Below are 23,764 nucleotides of genomic sequence, written 5' to 3' on the forward strand. Positions count from 1 at the left end.
TGAGAACACTGGGGCATCTTTACTCTTCCAGCACTTTGCTATTGCATTCAGATATTTATTTAAGTGGCCTGAAGTCCAAGAACATCAGGATACTGCTCTATACATAGCCCAGGTCTGAGGTCTAGATCCATGTTTAAAAGGGATACAAATGCATGCCACACAGAAAACTCACTCTCTATTCCTCAAATCACAGATTAACTAAAAAAAAAAAAATGAGGTTTCCCTTGCTTTCTTTCTGCATATGCCTAAGAGAGAAATTAAGCCACCATTTTTGCTTGCTAGTGGCATTAATGCATGAGAAGTGAGATCCCAGAAATCTTTATTGAACATACACTTAAAAAAACCCAACACTCACTACTGAAATTAAGGCTGCTCATTAGAGTCAGAAGCAGGTTTCAAAGGTGTAATCTGATGTCTCCATTTCTAAGAGCAATTTCACTGAGATTCCAAGAGATCTCAAATATTTGAGACAGATGTCACCTCTAAGTAGATTTGTTTAGATGTTTTTAACCAACTCCACTTTACAAGTTCTTAATTATGGCGTTTTCTGAAACAAGACACATCTTCTGTCATTCACTGGAAGTTCCCAACTGTAAAACACCCCAGAACAAGCTGCATCTCTCTCAGTTGTACAGACTGTTTCTCGCCTCCAACACAACTATTCTCATATGCCACTGGAAAAGGCTATTAAAAAAAGTTACCCAACATTTAGGTGGACATCACAAATCCCCTGATTCACAACATGTCAAAGACAAGCTCTCTGAACATGAGAGTCTCTCAGAATTACGCCTTTTCTGTTAAACCTAGCAGTCTTTTTCCAGCTGGGTCAAGCACTATTTAATCATCATAGTCCACATTTGCTGGGCTAATAAGTTAGCCAGTGAAAAAAGCAGCAATGAGATCATGTGTTAAAGTGTATTTTCCCTTTCCTGTCTTTATGACTCCTCCTTACTTTTCCAAGTATTAAAAACACAGCTTTCCCATCTCTTCCTTTCCTACAGATGAAGGTCAAACCATTAACTTTTCTGAAGTTAATTTGTGCATCACCTACCTTTCCCATCCTCTACCTCATATTAAACAATGACACACATGACATCAGAGGAAGCCACATGATTTATAGCATTTTAAAATAGCAGGAGAACAGGATATTTTCTGTACGTTTTCTGTAATTAAATTAATGCAGTGCCAGATTTTCCCAAGGTATATATACATGTTTTCTCCTGTTGGGCAGACTTGAAATAAAAACAAGTCTCCTCTTCCCAAGTCTCTTCCTTGCAGACCTATCCTTTTTGTCCAACCACTTCAATCTCAAATGACTGAATGCCATCTTCTTCAAACTATACACAGAAAAGAGGGAAGGGGGGAAAAGAATACAACTGATACTGATACAGCACAAACAGTCTCAAAAATATCATTGCAGAATTTACTCTGCCCCTAATTCACATCCTCCCTGCACACACACAACCTTAAAGAAGGAGGAAAAAGCCCTGAAAGGGCACATCAGGCAGGTCAGAGACTACAGTGCTTCAATTAGTCTGACTCCAAGGCAGTTGCTCACTGCCATACACTGATCTCTCTGCAGCTCACAGGCTTCTTTTGCAGGGAAGCCACTCCTACTGGAGTCACAGAGGAGTTAATTTGAGCGCTGTTCAATCAGGAGTGAAGACACGAGCAGGGCCCAGGCCCTTCCCGAGTATGGAAGGCAGCCAGGAGTTCAAACCATAAAGGGGGATGCACACCCTTCTTGCTCCCCTCGCCCCTGTGCAAGGCACTGAGCTTCTGGTCAGGTTGCAGACCTCAACCATATGGAATAACAAATTACTGAGACTCGGTACAGCAGGGGAGGAGGCTGATATCTGCTGCAGCTGCCAGCTCCAGGAAGAGGTATAATTGAAGGGGAGAAAGCATGAGAGAATTACTCGGTGCTAAGCCAGCACACCTGTTGCTGTAAAATAATGAAGCAGTGCACATCTTGGTTGTGCAGATCTCTGCAGGACGTGGCTCTAACCATTTGCAGACACAAGTTCTCCCTTCCTCTTTATCCTCTTCATTGGAAGGGAACACAGATACAATAAAAAAAAAATTCTTTTTTTTTTAAGTTATCATCAGTAGGGATGCATACATTTAAAGGAAGCATATTATTGAACACACTGTTGTCTTAAAAAGCTACTGCAACAGATTTGCAAATTCAACCTCATTAAAATTAATGGAGTAGAACCACAAGTCATCTGACAGCTTGATTTCTGTAATTCTTCAAACATCGGATTAAAAGGTTTTATGTGCTACACTCTTTTTATCTCCAGCATGTCACCCTGCTCTTCTTCAGAAAACTAACAGGTGTGCTGTCCTAAAAGTAAACATTTCCTTGGTTTTCTTTTTTTTTGTTCTATTTTCACATTCCGGAGATAATGATTTTAGCAAACAGAGAGAGTCTCCAATTTATGAATAGAACTTCTTTTTTTTAAAAGTTTCTCCATGAAAAAACCCCAAACCAAAGGACCTGCTGTACTTTCAGAGTAGGTATTTTCTATCCAGATGGGGTTTGATTATCTTACACAAGCCCGGGTCACAGCTAGCTTCCCTCAAGGGCTCATTTTTTCCACCCTCTTTGCATGTTATGTGAAGATCTGGTTAGGTATCTCTTTTCACCTATAGAAATTGAAAGACCAAATAATAAAATACAAGGGGCCCAATACAAGAAAGCAGACCTTGCCAAAGTAGATTCTACTTCTGTAAAAATTTTACTTACAAAATTAAAAATAAAAAAAAGAAAAAAGAAGCAATTGCTGCTGCACTTTTTGCTTTTAAAAATCATGATGACTTGGTTGACATATATTCTGTAGAAGGGTTTGTACCACAACAGGGCCCTTGGTGCTAGTGAAGACCTGACAGCACTACCATTAGACAATGCACTTAGATTTCCAAGCATCACACATAGCTGCATTTTCATATGAATTTATACAAAACCACATATGATTTGCTGGAACATTAAAACTGTAAGTCGGGAAGAAGCGAAATCCTCACGCACCAGTTCATGTTATCTGGAAATAGGTATAAAAACATGGTCAGGAGAGGAACTTGTGGTGTGTGTACTCCATGCTCTAGAGAGAAAATCCTGCAAAGACACAGTTGTAAGAAAAAAATGAAGAATTAGGAGAATGAAAAAAACCCAAACCAAACAACAAAAGCCAGCAGCTGTGTTAAACTAACAAATTTCAACCCCTTCTGAAGACTCCTAGCTTCATTTCCTGCCTCTGAGGTCACAGCATCTGAAGCTGGCTGTGGCATCCTGATGAGCTCTCCAGTCCCATGGTGGGAACAGAGCAGGTACCAACATATGCTCAGATGAACGTGCTTAGTTTAGCTTGCTGTCTGCAGCACTAGAGAGTCTCTAAAACATGCTGACTGCAAGGGCTTGCCAAGATCTTGCTTGTAAACAGACACCATGCAGAAAAAGAAGTTTTAATGTCATTACACTTTCTTGTGTTGCCTAAAACAAGACCCGGCAAATTTGTGTATTCTTGGTCCAGACGACAAGTTCTCATATACAAAGACTACAGTTAGGATAGGGTTCACTCTTTGTTAAAAATAAAAAATCAGTAAGAATTGTGTCAAAAGCAATGTCTAAGGATCAAATTACTTTATGCTGTTCCGATAACACCTTGGCTGTGGTATTGCAGCTTTGCTTTGCTGTTTTCTCAAAAGGAGACATTCCAGTCTTTCAGACTTTTGCTCCAAACCCCTGTTATAGTAATTGCACGTGAAAAGGCTCAATAATAGCTTTTCAGCAACCTGTGTTTGGGTGACAGGTGGACAAACATGCCAAACTTTCTATTCCAGGAGAAAGCCAAGAGCGGTCTGGTTTTCTCAACACTTAATTTTATTTTGCAGTTTCAGGAGACCTCACAACCTGATTTGTTGTTTTACAAAGCTACGACTGAAGACTGTATTTAAAAAAAAAAGGCAAACCAGTTTTGACTTTACTGACTTTACTTTTACATCAGACATCTGGTCGAAATGCATTTGGCAAGTAATATTAGTACATTTCCTGCATTACAATATTTGGTTAATATTAGATTTTATTTGCGGATGCTCTGATAAGCTAACGTTTTGATTAAACTGACATTTGTCAAGGTCAATTTCAGAACTTAGTACTAATTGTATGCACATTAGTGAAGGAGTCCCTGTAAGCAGATTCGGTGGAGAAGGAGTCCTGATACAGGAGGAAGTCACAGTGATAGTGTATATTAATTCAGACATTTACACAGACCAGAGTTCAAATTATCTGTATGAAAGCCACAGTCACCATCCTACTGAGGAGGTTAAAACTTGGTAGTCTGGTCTTTCAAGTCAGAAGAAACATCTGTATCTGGTTAATTTTAAAGAAAGAAAACACACGCACACAAAAAGGACAAAAACATTTTTTCTTGACAAGTTTTATTCCTTTATTGTTGCTTATTTTTCTGACATGTGGTGAGGTTAGACAAGGGAAGCCCTGTCTTCCACCTCCCTGTTTCAATTCCTCTCTCTCAGGTCAGCTCTGGTGGGGAATTTTAGAACTGAATTCTGCAAAGCCAAAATGATAGAAGTTTAAAATGCTTGCCAAGCAAACTGACAGTTGCTTTTTCTATTTCAGGAAACCATCCTATAATTGTGCCCACCTGCTGTAGCAATGCTATTTTTAAAGTCACACCCAAGAGCAGCATTACACAGCCCTACAGCAAAACCTCTCATCAGTCACACTTTGGTCCCTCACCCCCAGCCCACAGAGGTAGAGAAATCTGCTACAGGAATCACAGAGGACCAAGGATTTCTCTGACTTGGTTCTACATATTAACCCCAAAGGGACGCACCGGTTTTGCCCTCCCTTACACCCCTAGAGCAGCTTCCCTTTCATCTTTCCCTCTCCCCTTTTCTTCAGGATGCCTGGCACTGCCAACATTATCCTCCAACAGGCCTGGTGCCATGGCAGCCCTGCCGGCAGCTGCTCCTGGGCCATCACAGTTCTTCCACCTGACTGGAAACAGCATGGAGGCTCTCACGCTGTCTCCTCCCTTTGCCCAGGTGCCTGAGGGGTGGGAGCCACTGAGCAAGCCCCCAAAATGTCCAGCTAGGCAAGCTCGCGGTCCCAAAGGGACTTGCCACTTACTCCCAGATTTTCTCCGCTGGTTCCAAACTTGACCACAACAGACTCGCAGCACCTGAAAACTGACAGTCCCAGGAGCTGTGTTTGAACCCTGCTGCTTGCCAAAAGAGGTATCGGTGATCCAACAGATGACTTCTGGAGGGCAGTGGGAGTATACCATGGTGGGTTTTTAAAGATCCTCTTCTGAATTTCCCCATATAGATACCATTTTGGAATATTATTTTTATATGTCATGATCCTAGGGGGATGAGATGGGGATGACATTTTTCAGTAAAGTACCTAGAGTGAGTGCTCAGAAGCATGACCAGACCAACACATACAATCAAACACCTATGTGATTTCAAATGGTATTAGAAAGCTCCATTAAGCATGCCTTACTGCTCTTTCACTGAGGACCAGAGCTGCAGTGCTGTACGAGAGAATATCAAAGGACCACAGCAGTCTAAACCTGCCTCATCCAGGATTTCCAACATTTCAAGTATCTTTCTGCACCCCCGGGGCCTGCAGTAGGCGTGCTGCCTTACAGAGAAACACTTAGGAGCAAACAGCAGAGGAGATCAAATATAAATATGAAAATAATCAGGTTAAAGTCACAGGCAGGGAGTCCACACCAAGAGCAAAAACAGCATGACACACCCACCACTCTACTGAGAGCCTGGGGACCTGGTCTGCTCTTGTGGCAAAAAGCAGCTGTACACATAGGTAAAATGTTTCTGGCCAAAAAACAAGCTCACTGAAGCAGACACACACTCTGAATTCATGGTTATAATGGAGGGGAACATCACAATCTTTAGGCAGAATTGAAAATTCAACCATTATTTGTCTGTATCATGAAAAAGCAACCACTGCTTGCCCCCTGGTTTGGGTGGAACAATGGCACCATCAGCTTCATAATGCCCTCAATGTAGAGCAGTCTGCAGCCAGCTCTCTGAAGAAAGAAGCTTAACCGAGGAAAGTTATCCAGTCTTTTTTTATCTACACCTTACTGCAAAAGAAAAAAAATGGACCATTATAGTTGTATTCTGCCTCCGAGTGTCTGCACTAATGGGCTGGTCCCTCCAGTCAGAATATGTCGGAGGACAAATTATCTGCTTCTGGACTGACCAGTTTTAGTACCCCCAGCACTGCAGGCTTCAAGCACAGCGGGGCATCTGTAAGCACCTCCACAAATGAGTATCGAAAAATTAACCACTGCATTTCGCAAGGCAGGTTTAAGCTCATCCATATCAATGAAGAACAAGTTTCTCCCAGGCCTGACCCTGAGAAGGTATCGGCAGCCTCTGGACACTCTCAGGAGACAACATGAGGGGTGGGGGTAACCACTTAGAGAAACGCTCTGCACCTTCAACCATTTCCACACATTAAACACGAAAGAGAAGTTAATTCCTCTTTTGCCTCCTTTGTAACATATTATAAATTCAAAAACTAGCAGGCTGATGGGCAAGGACGCTTAGTAGAGGCAAACACAATTCTGCATCACATGGAACAGCAGGGAGCTGGTGTTCCCTGTTTAAGAAAATTAAATATTCAGTTTCTTCATCCTCCTTCCTTCCTTTAGCTAAGGCAAAAAACTGAAGCTCCTCCCCTATAGCCACATTAGGGGTGTGATTTATTATTATTATTTTTAATAGCAGTGTCAATTTAAGCACCTCTTCATCCTCCCTGTTCCCTATGCCATTCCTTTTGTTTTGCAGTTAGAACAAACAGGATCCAGGCTTAAAAAGAGAAATTTCTCCCCCCTGAATTCTGGACGGCATCTTTCATCTGATCCCACTTACATAACTGAGGACAGAGGCAAGAACAGAGGGTGTGTCTCCACAGAAACCTAAGGATAAAAGAAGAAAAGGAAGTCTCTCAGGAAGGACTTCCAAATGTCAGTTCACAGATTCTCCTGCAAAATCTAAGAGGTCATTCATGGCCTTTTCAGGGAGATGAGAAACATCGAGTCTGTTTTTTCCTCACAGCTTCTATGTATGCTGTACACCTAATTATTTCTCAAGTCTTGATCATAATTAAGGATAATCCCAACAGGTATCTCTAAATCCAAAAATAAAACTGAGGAGAAAATGCAGATTCAGCCAAGCAAGCACACCAGTTCAGCTAAGCATGCCAGTTTTTAAAAGGCATCAAATTCAGACCTTGCCCTCCTTAATTAAAAGCTCTGCTTTGCCTTGCCAAGGGAGAAATCTAACAAGCCATTAACTACCCTGCTCCAGAAACAATTCTTCACACAAGGGGCGTAGGAAACAGCAGTGAGCTACTGTAACACACAAGATAGATATTTCTTCCTGGCACTCGAGGATGAGGTTGCTTTCCTAATCCCAGCAAAAAGAGTTTCTAGTTTCCCCTCTTATTTCCCTCCACCTCCACTCCTTCCCAGATGTCCTCCTCAGGGCTCTGTTGGTACAGATGTTCTCAGAGGCAGGAGACAAGCCCCTGTGCTGTTCTGATCAGCCTGAAAGATAACACAGCAGACGAGGGAAAAAGTGACTGTGATCCAGTTCAGCACAAGGCCACGCAAACAGCTTTGCTGGCACAACACAGCGAGCAGGAGCACTCCACAAATCTCACCACAGACTGGGTCTCCATCTCCTGAGGGGCAGCTCACAGATTCCAGGCTGATTGTTCAGGTGGGTGTCACAGGAAGTCACCCTTCCTCACCTCCACCTTGTGCCCCCATCTGATTCCACAGAAAGTGATCTGAGGGTACTGAGCTTGCCAAGTTAGCCGTGCCAAAGAGTAGTTTTCTGTCTGATTAGTTTTCTTGATCAACGCTCCGCAGGATCAGATAGGCAGCCATGCCTGTGCAGAGCCTCCTGATCAAGTTAGCCACGAGTATGGTCCCATCATGTCACACCCACATACCTGCCAGGTGCCACATTCTCTGCGTGTGGGGACAGCAGCACAGCCAGTGCTCAGGGACACTGGGAGACTCCCTGTTTAAGACTGCTGATAGTTTTCTCCCTTCTCTCACTATTTACAACCAGCTTCTATCTAGCCTGGCCAAGAGAAAATTCTCATTTGGATTCAAGTGTAGCTTTGTAGCTAGCAGACACACCACAGAGTGCCAATTTTCATGTTTTCCAAGCTTATCTTCTCAAGTTAAACAGTGAGGATGCAATAAGGTATCAAGGCAGAAAATCCATGCATGCCTCTGGCACTGTGAATACTGAGACTGATTTCCCACAAAGACCATTACCTGACTTTATGTAGTTGAGGATTTACCACTAATCCGTTCCTCAAAACTCACACAACACAGAAACAAATCACATGACAATCAGAAGAAGAGTGGAAGTATAGATGCCATCCTATGTATAGAGCATACATATCAGCTCACCAGTAACTAGTTCTGCACACAACAGTTAAATACAGTCCATGCTGTCAATCAGACACACAATTTCAGGATGTACCTTGCACACAAAATATGTATAGCACACAATCTGAGCTTCCAATTTCGCTTTGTGAAGAGAAAGTACATTTTTAACCCTTCTGTGATGATAGCCTTGGAAACACAAAACTTGGTATCTGCTCGAGTCCATAGACTGTTGTAAATGATGACTCATGCATAAATTAATCTCAAAGCACAAGCACTTATGCAGCAATAATGGTGTTTTAATGTCCTGGCAAAAATGAGGAAAAAACGGTTAGCAGAATTTGGGAGTGACTGTCAGGAAACGAAGATAAAGACCATGCTTGGAGAATAGCAAGAACAAGGAAAGGGACAGGAAAAAAGAAGTCAGAAGTTATGAAGCAGAGCTCTCCAAGCCAAATGGGAGTTCAGCTACCACCTGTTTCCAAAAGCCATGTTTTCCCACTCATCTCCATGCAATATCCCTCATAACAATGGCAGATCTGTGGTTGACTAAATACAAAACCGTCCTACATTACATACCCAGCCAGAGACCTCAGTAAAACCACAGTGGGCTTCACCCCCACTGTGGCACTTTGGCAAGGTGTTACAGGTTCAAGATGTAACGTGTTCAACATGTATGACACTGCACTTCCAGAGCTGGGTGTAACAGGGCACCCAGGCACAAGGAAACACTCACTCCTGGTCAGTAGAATATTACCTCCAGAATATTTTAAGTGGTTAGAGCAGCACTTTGAGCTTGTGAAGGACTGAATATTTCTGTCAGCTCTGTCAAACAATTCCCTATTAGGCAATTGACCAAGAATAGCTGTTTTTTCCTGAAGAAGGGTAGTCTCTGGACAAAAAGAAGGAAGTATTTTGTTTCTACTGTCTCCAACTTGATTAAGCTACTGTTTCAGATTTTTTTTCCCAGTTACATGAGCGAAGAGATTTTTCTCTCATCCAAATACAACTTAAGAGCAACCCAGAGTTCAGGCTTACAGTTTGTAACCTTTTGCTCCATTTCCCAAATACAAAATTCGTAAGATGACTTAACACCAAAACCCCAGCTTTCCAACCCCTTAAACTACTTGGTAGCACTCAACTAAAACGTATATTTTAGTTCGATACCTTTTGACAGTTTTAGTTTACTCTTGCATAGCTCATTGAAGTGGACATATGAATGTGAACATAATCTGAAGCTGCACCAGGGAAGGTTTAGGTTGAACATTAGGAGGAAATTCTTCCCATGAAGGGTTGTTAAGCATTGGAATGGGCTACCCAGGAAGGTGGTGGAGCCACCATCCGTGGGGGTGTTTAAGAAAAGACTGGATGTGGCACTTAGTGGTCTAGTTGACATGGTGGTGATTCAGTCATAGACTGAACTCAGTAATCTCAGTGGTCTTTTCCAGCCTAACAAACTCTGTGATTTTGTGATTCTCTGAAGTGACCGGGTCCTGCACTTTGGCCACAACAACCCCCTGCAGCGCTACAGGCTGGGGACAGAGTGGTTGGAGAGCAGCCAGGTGGAAAGGGACCTGGGGGTGCTGATTGACAGGAAGCTGAACATGAGCCAGCAGTGTGCCCAGGTGGCCAAGAAGGCCAATGGCATCCTGGCCTGCATCAAGAACAGTGTGGCCAGCAGGAGCAGGGAAGTGATCCTTCCCCTGTACTCTGCGTTGGTGAGGCCGCACCTTGAGTATTGTGTTCAGCTCTGGGCCCCTCAGTTCAGGAAGGATATTGAGGTGCTGGAGCGGGTCCAGAGAAGAGCAACCAGGCTGGTGAAGGGACTTGAGCACAAGTCCTATGAGGAGAGGCTGAGGGAGCTGGGATTGTTTAGTCTAGAGAAGAGAAGGCTTAGAGGTGACCTCATCACTCTCTTCAACTACCTGAAGGGAAGTTATAGCCAGGTGGGGGTTGGTCTCTTCTCCCAGGCAACCAACAACAGGACAAGGGGACATGGGCTCAAGCTCTGCCAGGGGAAGTTTAGGTTAGATGTTAGGAAGAAATTCTTTACAGAGAGGGTGATCAGGCATTGGAATGGCCTGCCCAGAGAGGTGGTGGATTCACCATCCCTGGAAGTTTTTAAAAAGAGATTGGACATGGCCCTTAGTGCCATGATATAGTAATTAGAGTTGGATCAGGGGTTGGACTTGATGATCTTGGAGGTCTTTTCCAACCCAATCTATTCTATGATTCTATGATTCTATGATATTTTAAAATACCTTTTTTTTAAAATATGGTATAAATGGGCCAAATGAGAATGTTATCAAACTCAGTAATTGTTTTCAATATTAAACCAAAATTAGTTAGAACATGTAATTTGGCATTACAGTAAGAGCCCAACTGTTGCTCAGTCTGACAGAAGTTGATGTCTTTCCGAATCCTAATTTTCAGTGTTTTGCAATACTGAATGCAAGCAACTAATGCAGATATATGCAGGCAGCTAGCAGTAAAAGGACTAAAATGACTATTTTACTATTCCACTTCTACTTAATTTCAAATTGTTAAGAATTTTTCTCAATTTAAAATTTTAAAGGAATCCATTGTTTTTCCAGTGTTGAGTACCTTTGTTCAAATTTTTGTTGCATAAATACATACATTATGGGTACTACCCCTGCCATTCACATGGTTTCCAAGTTAATACTAACACACCAAAGGGAAATATTTAACATCAAGATATGCTCTATGCATTGTAAATCCAAGGCAAATGCCATTTCCATTCACAGAAAAACAATTTTGCAATAACCTTATTTCCACCATAGTTCTGTGTGTCCTTGCCACTCTAAACACAGCTTCACAGTTTATGAAATGACTAACAGCAATGGACTTCCCACTTTTAAACCAGGAAAGTCCAGCCATGCCTGCAGTGCATTTCTGTAACTCTCCCTCTGTTCCCTCAAAAACAGCAGGAGACTTGGGAGACTAGTCATGATACACCCAAGCACAGCTCATCTTAGCCCCTGGAAGTATTCCCTGATAATAAACTTGCACCAAGTAAAATTAAGCACAGAGGTATCAAAAAGAGGTTTGGCCTTTGAAGAGGAGACAGAGAGAATGGATTGCACCTTAAAAAAAAAAAAAAAAAGAAGTGAGGCAGAGGGTAGCAGGTACGCAAACTGCACTTGCAGAACAGCTGACAGCAAAATTTCACATAAAATCAAACAGGGCTATCAAAGCTTTAAACTGAGTGGGTTATATTCTGCTGTCTAAACTCAAAGTCATTCCAAAAGGCAACAATTGTGGGAGATCCTAAATATTATTATTTTCCGGGGAGTAATGACGCAAAAGTGATGAAGTGAAATAATAATTCAGAAATACTACTAGTACTGCTGCTGCTATAATGTCAGAATGATTTTCATGCTCAGACTACAAATAATCCTTTTTGGTTACCTTGCAATGTTCCATATAAATTCACTGATCTGCATGGTTCAGTAAATAACCAATTAATTGAGGGATAGTGGGCACCATATATTAAGACTATACGTCTGTATAGCGATAAAACATTTACACAGGTGAGGCATTCGCCACGTGAAAGGGAGAACTGTTAATTAACGCTTCCATCCAGATAAAGTGCAGAGCATGAATCTGACGTGCAAACAGCCACTTTTGCTTATTTAAGCTGATGAGTCACATGATTAATTGCCACACTTCGCATTGTTCACTTAAGGTGTAAATGCACAAACAAGGAAGAACCTACCAGGACTCTCTACCCGCTTGTAGTGGTAGGGATTGATGCAAACCTCCTTCTGTTTTGAGCCAAAGGGAAACTCGCAGCATTCCAGTGGTTTCAGCTCGTGGTGGCTCTGCAGGTCTGGCCAGCGCCACACTCTGCAGTAAATGACATGCGGGAGCCCCTTCCGGTGGGAAACCTGGAGCCTGCCATCCAAGGAACGAGGAATTGTCACACAGTTGCTGGGCTGACCAGGACAGCTTAATGCTTTTTCCAGCTCCTCCATAGCACCTTTTTTCTTCTTCAGTTTTTTTACTAATGCATCAACAGCTTTCTCTGCCCATTTTTCTTCTTCATCCCCTTGCTTCCATCCCAACAGCCTCTTCACTGCTGGGCTGGTGAAGGAAAACAAACTTGTCACATTCATGGTGACCCTACTGTGTTGATACCACAGAACCAAGCAGGAGAGACTGTCCTGTTCTTCCACCACCACCAGGGTACAGCAGACTGTGTCAGTAGTCAAAAGCAGCCTATATCAAATAATTCCGGTCCTTTCTCCTTTTCAGTCCTCCAGTCCCAGGAAGGCAGTGCTGACATCCCCCCTTGATGGATGTGACCTTCTCATTCTTCTAAATTCTTCTGGTCAACAACCTGCAAGAGAATATCAGAAGGAGATAAAAAAAGGATTTTGCCTTTTAAGTTATCATACAGCAGTTAAAAACATCCCCCGACCGAACACACTTTTTTGAGTGCTGTGACCAAAAACCAACCAACATCAAAACAAAGAGCAACAAAGTGTTGACAGCCTCCAGAACTGGCCTTGAGGCACATCTGATGAAGATTTCAGCAGCAGGGTCTACTGCTGAACCCTGTATATTCCTCTCCAAAACAGCCCTGAATAAATGATGTGATGACCCTGGAAAATAATGATGCATTATAAACAAACCAAGAGAGGCTGAGGGGGAGGTTTAGTAAGAGGAGAGGGTAAGGGGTGAAGGTACATGGTGAGACAAATCCCCATCACTTCAGCTTCCTCATCCAGTTTGGTCTGTAGCCTCAGTGATTTTTGTGCCACACAGCAAGGGGGACAGCAAGTGTGTTTGCCAGCTCCAAACAATACTTCTGCTTGGTGCCCAAGCAGGGCATCAGCTAGCACCGTGAGAAGCTCCATAGAAAAAGCCAGAACACAAGAAGACATGACTGTATTCCCACACACACTCCATAAAAGGGCAAGAATCCTATATGAGAAATGTAGCCCACATTAAATCTAGCCTAAAACAGTCCTTAGATGTCATTTTTCACTGTTAAGTATGAAGGGTGCTCCCCTCTGCCTGCCAGCTGTTGCATTCTTACCCAGCGAAACGTCCCAAGAAACCTGTGCAAGACCACTAATGCTTTTTTTATTATTTATTTCAGAGAGCAGCTGGAGGCAATATACCCCAAGACACACTAGACTTGAGCATATTAGGATCTGAAACAAAAACAGTTCAGTTTCACCCCTGACTTACTTTGGGGAACAAAGCAAAAAAAAAAAAAAAAAAAAAGAAAGAAAGAAACTAGAAAGATCCTTGCCCTCATCTCACTTGAGAAAAAAACCTGCATCTCCCCACCCCACCAAATAGCCCTCACAGCTCACAAGCAGACTGTGAGGGAATGCTATCATGAACTTCACCAATTACATCCTGATCCTTCCTGTTGCAATGTCTGCCTGATGTTCTCAAGGACACACAAAGGAGTGGGAAGGACGAGAAGTCCTGATAAGAGGAATTTAGACAACACAGTGGTCCTTGAGCTGGGAGATGTGGAATGGGACTTAAGCGATGGGTGAAAAGGGGGAGGAATTCCACACAGGAAGAAGTCCCTGCTGTGAGCAGCAAGTTTTGTACTTACTCATGCTGGAAGCAGGCAAAAGGCTCTGCCAGGACAAGTAGAAGAGACCCAGCAGTGGCAGGGAGGGGAAAATGAGACAAAGAGCACGACAGCACTCATTTTCAAATAGATAGACAAGACAGGAAATATATCCTGGACTGGATACTCACAGGTTGCAGAGGAAGGGGGAAGGGAAAAAGGATATGAATGTTTTTGTTGCCATCAGAACGACATAAAAAACCCCACCCAATCAGCAACCTACACACACAGAGAGCAGAAGGTGTCAGCACACCCACCTCAGACAGGATTTCATAGTTATACTAAGAAATTATTGCAGAACTTAAAATTGCAAATGCTATGGCACACTTATTCTCTTGACTGTCATGCATTGTAATGGTTTCATAGTATAACACTATATTTGAAGTCCTTTAAGCTGAAAACCATCCACTTGGTTCAAATTAATTTGTCACTAAAACAGTTACCTAATTGCAGATGTTCAGTTTTATTGGGATCAATGCATAAACTACATTTATGTGAATAATGATTATGGACTAAGACACAGGCCACGTCTACCTGCACTTCATACTGCTACTTCCCATTTTTTAAGCTAAGAATTGTACTTGAAATAATGCAATGCAATGGAAGATTTGCATGAGCCTGCAGCAAATTTAAGAATTTGTTTTGTTACCTGAGCACGAGCCATACAGTTAAATAAGCTGAAACTCCATTACTGTCATTGACTGTACTCCAGATATACTTTATCCTTACATGCACTATTAAAACACTGAAGTGCTCTATTAAAGTGCTGTGCTAATTTAAGAACTGAATTACCAGAACCTCAGTGCATGTGCTTTAAATATGTTTATTAAGCAACTGAGTTATTCTCAACTCATATATAGTCTGTATATCAATCAATATTCTAAACATAATTTTTCATTATTTTTCAAACAAAAGATACAAGTTCCACACATAAAAGTTACAAGTTCCAGTAGTATATCACCAAGTAAAGCTTTCTACTTCACATCCATTCAAATGAAAATCTTAAAAAAAGATTCAAAAGGCTTGAGTTGAAGGTCTAATAAAGAAGAATGTACAATGTTTAAATTTCGACTCAAACCTATTTCAACATTGATAACGTTTGCAGATGTGGTTCTACCCAGGCCTGACTCATTTTCACCAAGCTACTTGCTGTGAAAAAGTCCCATCTATTAAGACTGTATGTTTATATTAGTGCCTGAAAACACAACCCTAACACGAGCTCTGCAAAGACTAAGATGGCATTTAGATGAAGCCCCAAGAAGTCAGATGAAAGGAACAGATTTTCCGAAGTCTTTGGATCAAATCCTGCAACACAACACACGTCCCACTCCCACGATCAGGCTCTCCAAAACACATTTCACCATCACAGGTATTATCTTAACAGCTGGCATCTCTGTGACCACAACTGTTGGGAGAGCACTAGGAGTAGCATTAGCTCGTAGGTATGCTTGGAAGCAACGCAGCTCAGCAGGACCCAGCTGGTCACCAGCCTCCAGCCCAGTGACTCCTGCTGAATTCCTGCTGCCCCAACAAAGCCTGAGCAACATTCCAAGCCCTGAACAAGCCACAGGATAAGAAAAGGGGGAGAAAACTTCTAGGCTGCTGTACACTAGTCACACTAATCTCCAATACCAGTAGTAAGCTAAAAAAGAAGAAAAAAAAATAGAGAAAGCAATGTATGTGGAGATTTTCGTTTCCAAGAAGCAGAGAGCCCATCCACAGGGCTGAGCCCTTGCCAGTACATTCCGTTTTCCTTTCTACCACACTTGGTTTCTGCACTGCATCATTTCCTGTATTACTTCTCCACAAAGTGGTCTTATCAGCTGGAAGTGCAAAATAAAGATTAAACCAGGAGTCAGCAGATGACACAGTCTGCATCCTTCTTCCCCAAATACATGTGACCTTCAGCGAACGCAGGAGTTAGTATTTCCAGTAGCTGAGTGACCACCAGCCCTTGAAAGGTATGTTTATTCACAAGGTAGGGACAAAACAGAAACTTAAGCCAAATGACAGGATGCTCTCTAAAAGGCAGCCTGGAATCAGTTTAGAGAAAATTGAGTTGTTACCCAGTTATCAGCCACACTTTACACATCAAAACCCATGCACTTTTTATTATGTGTTCTGTCCGCTGATGGATGAGTTGGAATCAACAAATTTCTTTTAAATCCTAATGTTGCTTTATTTGTCTTCCTTCACTGCTGTGCAGTGTTTAAAGATTTGTGGAATCTTTGCACTAACGTAGAAACCTACACAAAGCTTGTGAGAAGCCTATAAAAAATAAATGAGCATTTTATATCCATATATATGTTTAGCCAGCTTTGTATTTAAACAAACACATTTAGGCAAAATGCTTAAGACTGAAGTTCTATTTTTCTAGCCCTCAAAACTCTGTCAGCAACATTTTAAGCAGACAGTAAAATATTCAATGAGACTGTTTTCGAATTCCCACAGAAGATCCCATAGGAAACTGTCCCACTTTGCATAAATGACTGTTTTTAGTGGGTGGAAAAAAGGTTAGGACAATTATGATCCTCTCCCAGAGGGGTGGAGGGGGAGCAAAACAACTTCTAGCCCAAGTTTCAGGCAAACAAGTGTCTCTTTCTCTTCTGCTAATTTCATTATTTGTATTACAGGCTCAGTGATGCAGGCAAAAAGGATCCTATTAAATATTTTTAATATATGCTTAATAGAGTTAGACATAAAAAGGGGCAGGAACCACAGTGAAGAGAATCTACTTAATTGTTAATAGAGAAAACTGTCTAGTCTGTGACTACATTTTTAAAATTCAATTTATCTTATTTTAGTCAACATACCTCCTCCCAGTGTCCATTATTTAGTAACAATATAAAGAAATAAAAAGCAGAGAGATTTCAATTTGCTTTTTAAAAAATATTCAGTAATTTACCTGCTCTGAAAGACACATATTTTCAGCAACTCATGTATTCAGTATAATATTTAGACCTTTACAAAAAGCATGCAGTCTAAGCAGTTTTAATGCTAGAATGTGTAACAACATACTGTGCACTAACTTCCTCTATCTCCCTATTCTTGGAGCAAGCAGCAAAAAGCTTCAATTTCTTTCTTCAAGTAATGCGACTTGTAAAACAAGAAGTCCAAAGTCTTCTGCTGAATTACCCTGTTTTTAATCAACAAGTTCTTTCTTTGCACCTCCTTATGGCAGAAGATCAGATCTTGCTCAGCTTGGAAAAATGCACTGAAACCTGGTAGAAACCTCAGTGACATTACAACACAAATGCAAAAAGAAAATAAGTTTCATTTCAGAGTGCTGTAGAACTCATTAGAGAGTTTATACAGAACCTGAATTGGCTTTCCTCATAGTTCTGAAAAGTATAAGGAGAAAAAAAAAATTAACTTTTATATGCCTTCTTGGCATGGTAGAAAGAATTCCAGGAAAAAATGCAATCCTGTGTTAATTTCTGATATATAACATATTATTTGAGGAAAGAGGAGCACACTGGGTCTTGAAAATACTTCATTATTACCTAACAGAGTAGGCAGCTTTTTTCCTGACACCGCATTAGACTCCCTTACTCAGGCCCAGCGAGAGCAGGCAGGATACCTCCCGCCTGTTTCACGAAGTAACCTATGTCTTGGATCCTGAGACACAGCCCAAAACACTCAGTCTCTCCAGCCTCCTCTTGGGCCATCCCTCATGCTATTTGCCTGAGGGATTACCCTTCCAAGAAAACCTCATTGTACAGAGAAAATCCTGTCAGATACTATGCACACCCTTTAAGTCAGGGGGTGGTGGGAGGGCAAGAGTGTCACACAAAGAGCAGGGACTGCAGTGAGTGCAACAGCAGCCCTAACAGTTTCTTGTAAGAAATAATCTGTTCTCAATGAGGCTGTGACATTTGGTTTTTGGAAGAAGGCCTTCAACAAGTTCTGACTTATTGGGTAAGTCAAATCAAATCCGTGAGTTCTGAGTGTGAAACAAAAAGCAGATGCACCGCTCGCTCAAAATGAAACCGCAGGGGCAATGTAGAGTTTACCAGTGGAGGGGAGGATGGCAACAGAGACCCGAAAAATAAAGCCCCTACTGCTTTGTTAGTCCAGAGCATGAAGGAATAACCTCATACCAGCAATATCTGCCAACTCCTTCCCAATGCTCACCACAGTTCAAACCAAGAACACAGTGTTCGGCCAGTTTCGACAATGAACCACAGCGTTTCTTCCGCTCGCCTCCCCGCTCAGCTCCTGGCAGACCAGGCCCTGATCCCTGCCCTTAAAGCCTCAATTATCACCATTACAAGAGTAAAACAACTGCAAATTCTTGCAGGTTTTCTGGACTTCAAGTTACCAGATCTGAAAGACTTAACGGAAACTTCACTGTTGCTTCTCCAGAAAAAAATAACCATTTTCCACACACATTAGAAACCAAATCCTGTGTTACAACACGACTAAAATGGCATAAAAACTTTCTAAGGAAATACGTAATTCTGAGAAAAGAACACAGCAAAGGTACTTCCCCAGGTTTGACACACATGCATCAACAATTAAATTTGCCCTTTACCTGGTTAAGAACATTTCTTCCCAGTGCCTCTGCAACTGTTTTGACATATATAAAACCATACTCCAGAGAATAAATATGAAAACCACACCTTGCATGAGTTTTATCTACACCTTCATTAAAATACAGCCCCACCTTGTTTACAAGAAACACCAACACCAACAGCCTGTTAAGTGATCACCAGATCCTTGAATCCTGCCTTTTTCACCAGGGATGAGAAACGGTAAATTTCTAGCTTGGCACTACTAAATTTCACCTATTCCTGCATTCATCTGCACCTGAGATTCCACAAAATTACAAACCACCAGCTCTTCCTTTAACACCTGTTGGTCTCCTCCCCATCCTCATTTGACTTGCCAAGACTACACAAAAAAAAATTAAAACCAAGTTTGCCAAGATACTGGAAGCCGGTTAAGCCTGGTGCACACCAGGGCTAGAAAAAGTAGGATAGATCAAAACATACACCCAGGTGCACAAATCCTTTCTGGTATCAGAAAGCAGTTGGACTGAATTCGATGCACTTCCAATGATTATCTCTAAAATCGCAACTTAGTGTTTTAACTGAAGTCAGGAAGGAAATGTAACTTGATGATTCAGTCAAAACTCTGGCACAGATGGGATTGCAAAACTATGAACTTCACTAAAATAACCTATAAGATGAATACAATGCTGTGAACCTCAAAACTTACCAGAATAGTTTTCATTATGTGTTTTTTTAACCCCTAAATGCTAATGAAGGAAGAGATTCTTAATTTTTCACTCTCTCCAAGCCAAAGGCCTCTTAAAGAAATCCTCAAATTATGACAAAACATTCAAAAGAAAAACATATCCAAAAAAACAGCTGTCAAGAGATAGGATGAATTACCAGCCATCACAGTCAGTATTTCATTGTGCATCTTTGGGGCAGGTTTATCAATTTCACTTGTGATGTGGGGTATTTAAACTCCACACCTTGTCCCACCAGGAACTAGGAGCACTCAGGAGTACAGGAGCAGCCAAGGAGCTCAGTCAGCATCATTAGATGACACAGACCGAGTCCTGAAAAATGCAGAAGAACCTATAAGACCAGTCCGGAGCACTGGCTATAGCCTTGTGAACATGGAATATCCACACGGATGACAGGACTAGTCCAGCTATTAAAGTTAAGTTGGAAGTCCTTTTAGAGAGGTCAAAAAGCTGGGGAAACCAGATCTTTTTTCCCCTCCTTTCATCATAAAACTCCTATGTAACTCCCTTTTTCCACAAAGACCATTCCCTTTCCTGACTTTCTGAACTGTCTTTAGAAAACAGGTGTTGTTTACAACAATAACAAACACACATCTGTGTGGGTGTTTTAATACACACAAAGGCAGGATAACTGAAACCTCTTCCTATATTTAGATCTGTCTGGTCAGCTCTAATTGCATAATTTAATCAAAACCCTCTCCAACGGAAACACATCCATATTCATCACAGGCATCAAAGGAAACATCTTTACAAACTATATCCTTTTACAAACCAACACATGGTCCCACGCCACTTGTCCAATTGTTGAATTCCTCCTTTGGGAAGGGCACGGAATTTTATTTCTTTTTATCAGCTGAAAAAAGCATTTCCCTCCAATTCATCAGCACAGGGCGGGAGGAACTTCCTTCACGGGTGAGATGGTGAAAATTTACTGACATATCATTTTCAGGGATTTTTTTAAAAGTATTTAAAACACACATCTGCAGCATAAAGGAAAACCATTAAAACAAAATTAAGAAAAATGTCTATCAGCACTCAGGCATCAAAATTTCTGAGTAAAAGCTCATAAAATGCAAGATGTGTTTTGTCTTCAGAGAATGGCACAGTCTAGCACAACTGCACGAATTTAGAAAGGGGTTTGTCAGCCCCAGCCAGAGCAGTGCTACAACAGGGTATTTTTTGAGGGAACCCCATCAAATGCACTCCAGTTACACTGAGCTAAAGCAAGTCACTGCACCTCCAAATGATTCATTTTACCAATACAGTTACATCAGCTGCATTAAACCACTTCTAAAGACTGTGACCCAGACCTCATTTATCAGAGATTAAGCAAAGATGTTAAATTACAGCTCAAGATCCCCAGCTTTAAAGCGGAATCTTTCACGAAAGCAAGAGATGACAAAAAGTGAGAAGAAAAATTACTTATTCATTAATAAAAGAACTACTGGGTCGAGCCCAAGCAAAGCAGAACAAACTGATGAAAATTAAACCAAAAAGAGAATGTCATTAAATTAAATAAATATTTTCACAGATTACTCCCCCATCCACCATTTATACACCTGAAATAAGAATACCTCTTCAGTTTGCCAATACTAGAGACATTTCAATGCATTTTATGAGATTCATGCCTTTCTTTTTTTTAAAGGATTCCTCTATCTTTCCTGGTCTTTGCCTTATTTGCAAAAAACTAAGGAGCTATTTTTTTGCCTTTACACGACCTTTTAAAATCTTCTGATTGTCTTTAAAATGTCCTTTAAAGTGTCCTGCAATTCACAACTACCATTCTGGACAGAGAAAGTGTTTAAAGATGACACAGCTTTCCAAGCCAAGTTTATACAACTCAGAAACAAACAACAATATTTGCCGGATTTCCACTGGCCAATGAAACATTATTTAGTTACAGCATGCCATTAGTGTCCTTCTGAAAACCAGGACTGGACTTCAGATGACACAAACCCCAGTGTGCTCCAAGTCCTCAGGACACTGAGCAGCAGCTGCAGGACCACATCACAGCGGATACTTCCTGGCAGTATCTTGGTACTTATCAAGCCACCAAAACTCACCAGACTCTTTACAAATGGAAGGAAGTAACACCACAGATCATCATGGCTAGGTTTCGCGAACGAAGATTTGAGAAGGGCTCTACCCATGCTTGCTACAAGCGTGCTGATTGCTAAAAATGCCAATGCGAGATAGACAAGTCCGGTTGCAGAAGGCACAGCAGAAAGACTCCCCAGGTGATATCGACGAGACGCGATTCTTTCTGCGTTGTCTTTTTTCCTCGAGAGTGATCCTGCGTGTGTTCTCAAAAGCAGCAGCAGATACCCCTTCAGCTTACACACAAGACATTTAAACTCTTTAGAGATTGTAATTTACAGGCAAATAGAAATTTATAGGGATCCTCCTGAGATTAGGTCAAGGAAGCTTTGGGTTCATGTTTAAAATACAGCAGCAAACACAGATGAGAGGTTGATCAAGGGCTCTACCAGCATGTGAGGTACAAGTATGAGCTTGCCTACACTAAGAACTTGAATGGCCTTCAACTAAACCCCAGTATAATCCCAGGACAGGGTACAATTTCACCAATATTAAAGCCTGTACTTGTGGAGAATAAAGCTATTGACACACAATTATGAATGCATGGTCTCACTTCTACAAATGTTTTCATTCAATTACGCTATGGGCCCAAAGGAACAATTCAGTTGAACTGAAGACTAGGCATTAAGGATCACTAACTTTCCTCTGGACCAGTAGGCACACTTGGAAGAAAACAAGTATCACATATTATTGTGGTTGGAAGCCAACAACCTTCCAGATGACAATCAGTTCACCAGTGAAGTCTAACAGCTCCATTCTCGGAGCATTTTGATCCGAAGAAGTCTCCTGACTGCAGCTGAATTTGCGGTCAGTGCAATTCTTTCCCGCCATACCTAAGCCTGTAAAACCTTGCCAGCAGAAGGAGCATTGCCATGGAGAGTGCTGGGCTGCTGCTCAGCAGACACAGCTCCTGTTCCCTTCAGGCATGCCATTTCCTCACGCCAAGCCTTAGCACCTCCTGCTAACAAGTACATAACAAAACTCTTGAAAGCTACTGATTAAGAGGCAAGTATTAGACAAAGAAAGCCAGAAAGGTGGCCACCAGCCCAAAATGTTTGCTGGCAGGATGGCACCGAGACATTTCTGTAACAACACCTACCGTTACCTCAAGCAACACCACCACACCACTGAGTCACTCAGCCCTGAGCAAGAGCCCATGGCCACTGCAATGAGGGGACAGAGGGAAAGGCACAGTGGCTGAGGCTGGGTCATGTGCCAGTGCTACTGCTCTCACCACAACCAAGGTCTCCTAACCACTGCCCACAGGGAACAGGCCAAGCACAGGCCCAGAAGTCACAGACACACTTTTCCTCTTCTGAAAGGGCAAAACAAGGGTGCACATATATGTGAGGAGGCAGAGAGGTCCAAAAAACTGCGGGATGAGGCAAAAGCAGCTGTCACAGTCCTGTGCCAGAACATCTGCAGAATCTCACCTCAAACAGTTTTCTCATATTCCAGAGATCAAGGCTTTGGAGTGTTTTGTACAAAGGCTTCAACTCATAGATAGGAACTGATAGTTAATATAGCAGTTGGGAACAGCATAGCTTGAAAGGAAATGGGAGATATCATCCTACATTGCTTACTGGGAATACGGAAGTTTTACAACACAAGAAAAGGGCTGTAATATATCTGTCTGATCCCCTGGTTATCTTCAAGCCTTTTATGATTTTTGGAAGAGGAATCAAGCCACATAAAGAACTACTCAGTACCCTTGCCTTATCTACAATTTATTTTTTTTTATTAACTGAGCCTGTGTGATTCTGCATATGGAAATAAGGCAACTTATTACTCACTGTACCCTAATTTTCCAAGAGCAGTTTGAAGTTTCAACATTTAGGTTTTGCAAAGTTGCAGCATTGCAACCTTGCAGCTGAGACATCAAAATACAGCGTTTCCCAAAGAAACCATGCTCTGCAAGGTCAGCAGCAGGAGAGCTAAAACAGCTATAATGCTTCCCAAATTTTCCACTGCTGCCTGCTACTGAACAGTCATAGCTGCCCTACTACAGAGGATGGATAGAAGGGCTCCAAGCTCCAAAGTCACAAAGTGAGACTGCAAGGCTGAATTTCCAGGACTTGCAGCTTTCCAAGACTACTTACTTTTAGGCTAAAAGCTGGTGTACAGAAAGAACATACCAAGATTTCAGACTCCTTGTCTTGAAGTTGTTAAAGTATATGCCTTTAATTCTGGGGATGAAACCAGTACTCCCCAGCTGCCGAGATAACAAGCCTTTAGGTTCAAACAACCTTGAATGCTGGCTGGCCTGGGAGATTGAGAGCCCTTGTGACCCAAGTCAGGGGAAGCAAGAAGACAAGCAAAGGTGTGATAAAAAAA

The 23,764-nt window shown here is 41.8% G+C and overlaps 1 protein-coding gene across 3 annotated transcripts in view; it reads right to left on the reverse strand.

The window, feature by feature from the left end:
- The window catches only part of SMAD1 (SMAD family member 1), a 47,245-nt gene that overhangs the window by 13,746 nt on the left and 9,735 nt on the right, over positions 1 to 23,764 (reverse strand). For all 3 annotated transcript variants that reach the window (XM_050327344.1, XM_050327345.1, XM_050327343.1), the window contains exon 2: positions 12,196 to 12,819. In XM_050327344.1, coding sequence (XP_050183301.1) covers positions 12,196 to 12,595 — 400 coding nt within the window. In that variant the 5' untranslated portion in view covers positions 12,596 to 12,819. The remainder of the gene's footprint in view (positions 1 to 12,195; positions 12,820 to 23,764) is intronic.

The sequence above is a fragment of the Myiozetetes cayanensis genome, unplaced genomic scaffold, assembly GCF_022539395.1.
Source record: "Myiozetetes cayanensis isolate MyiCay16 unplaced genomic scaffold, myiCay2020 scf33, whole genome shotgun sequence".
Classification (NCBI taxonomy): Eukaryota; Metazoa; Chordata; class Aves; order Passeriformes; family Tyrannidae; genus Myiozetetes; species Myiozetetes cayanensis.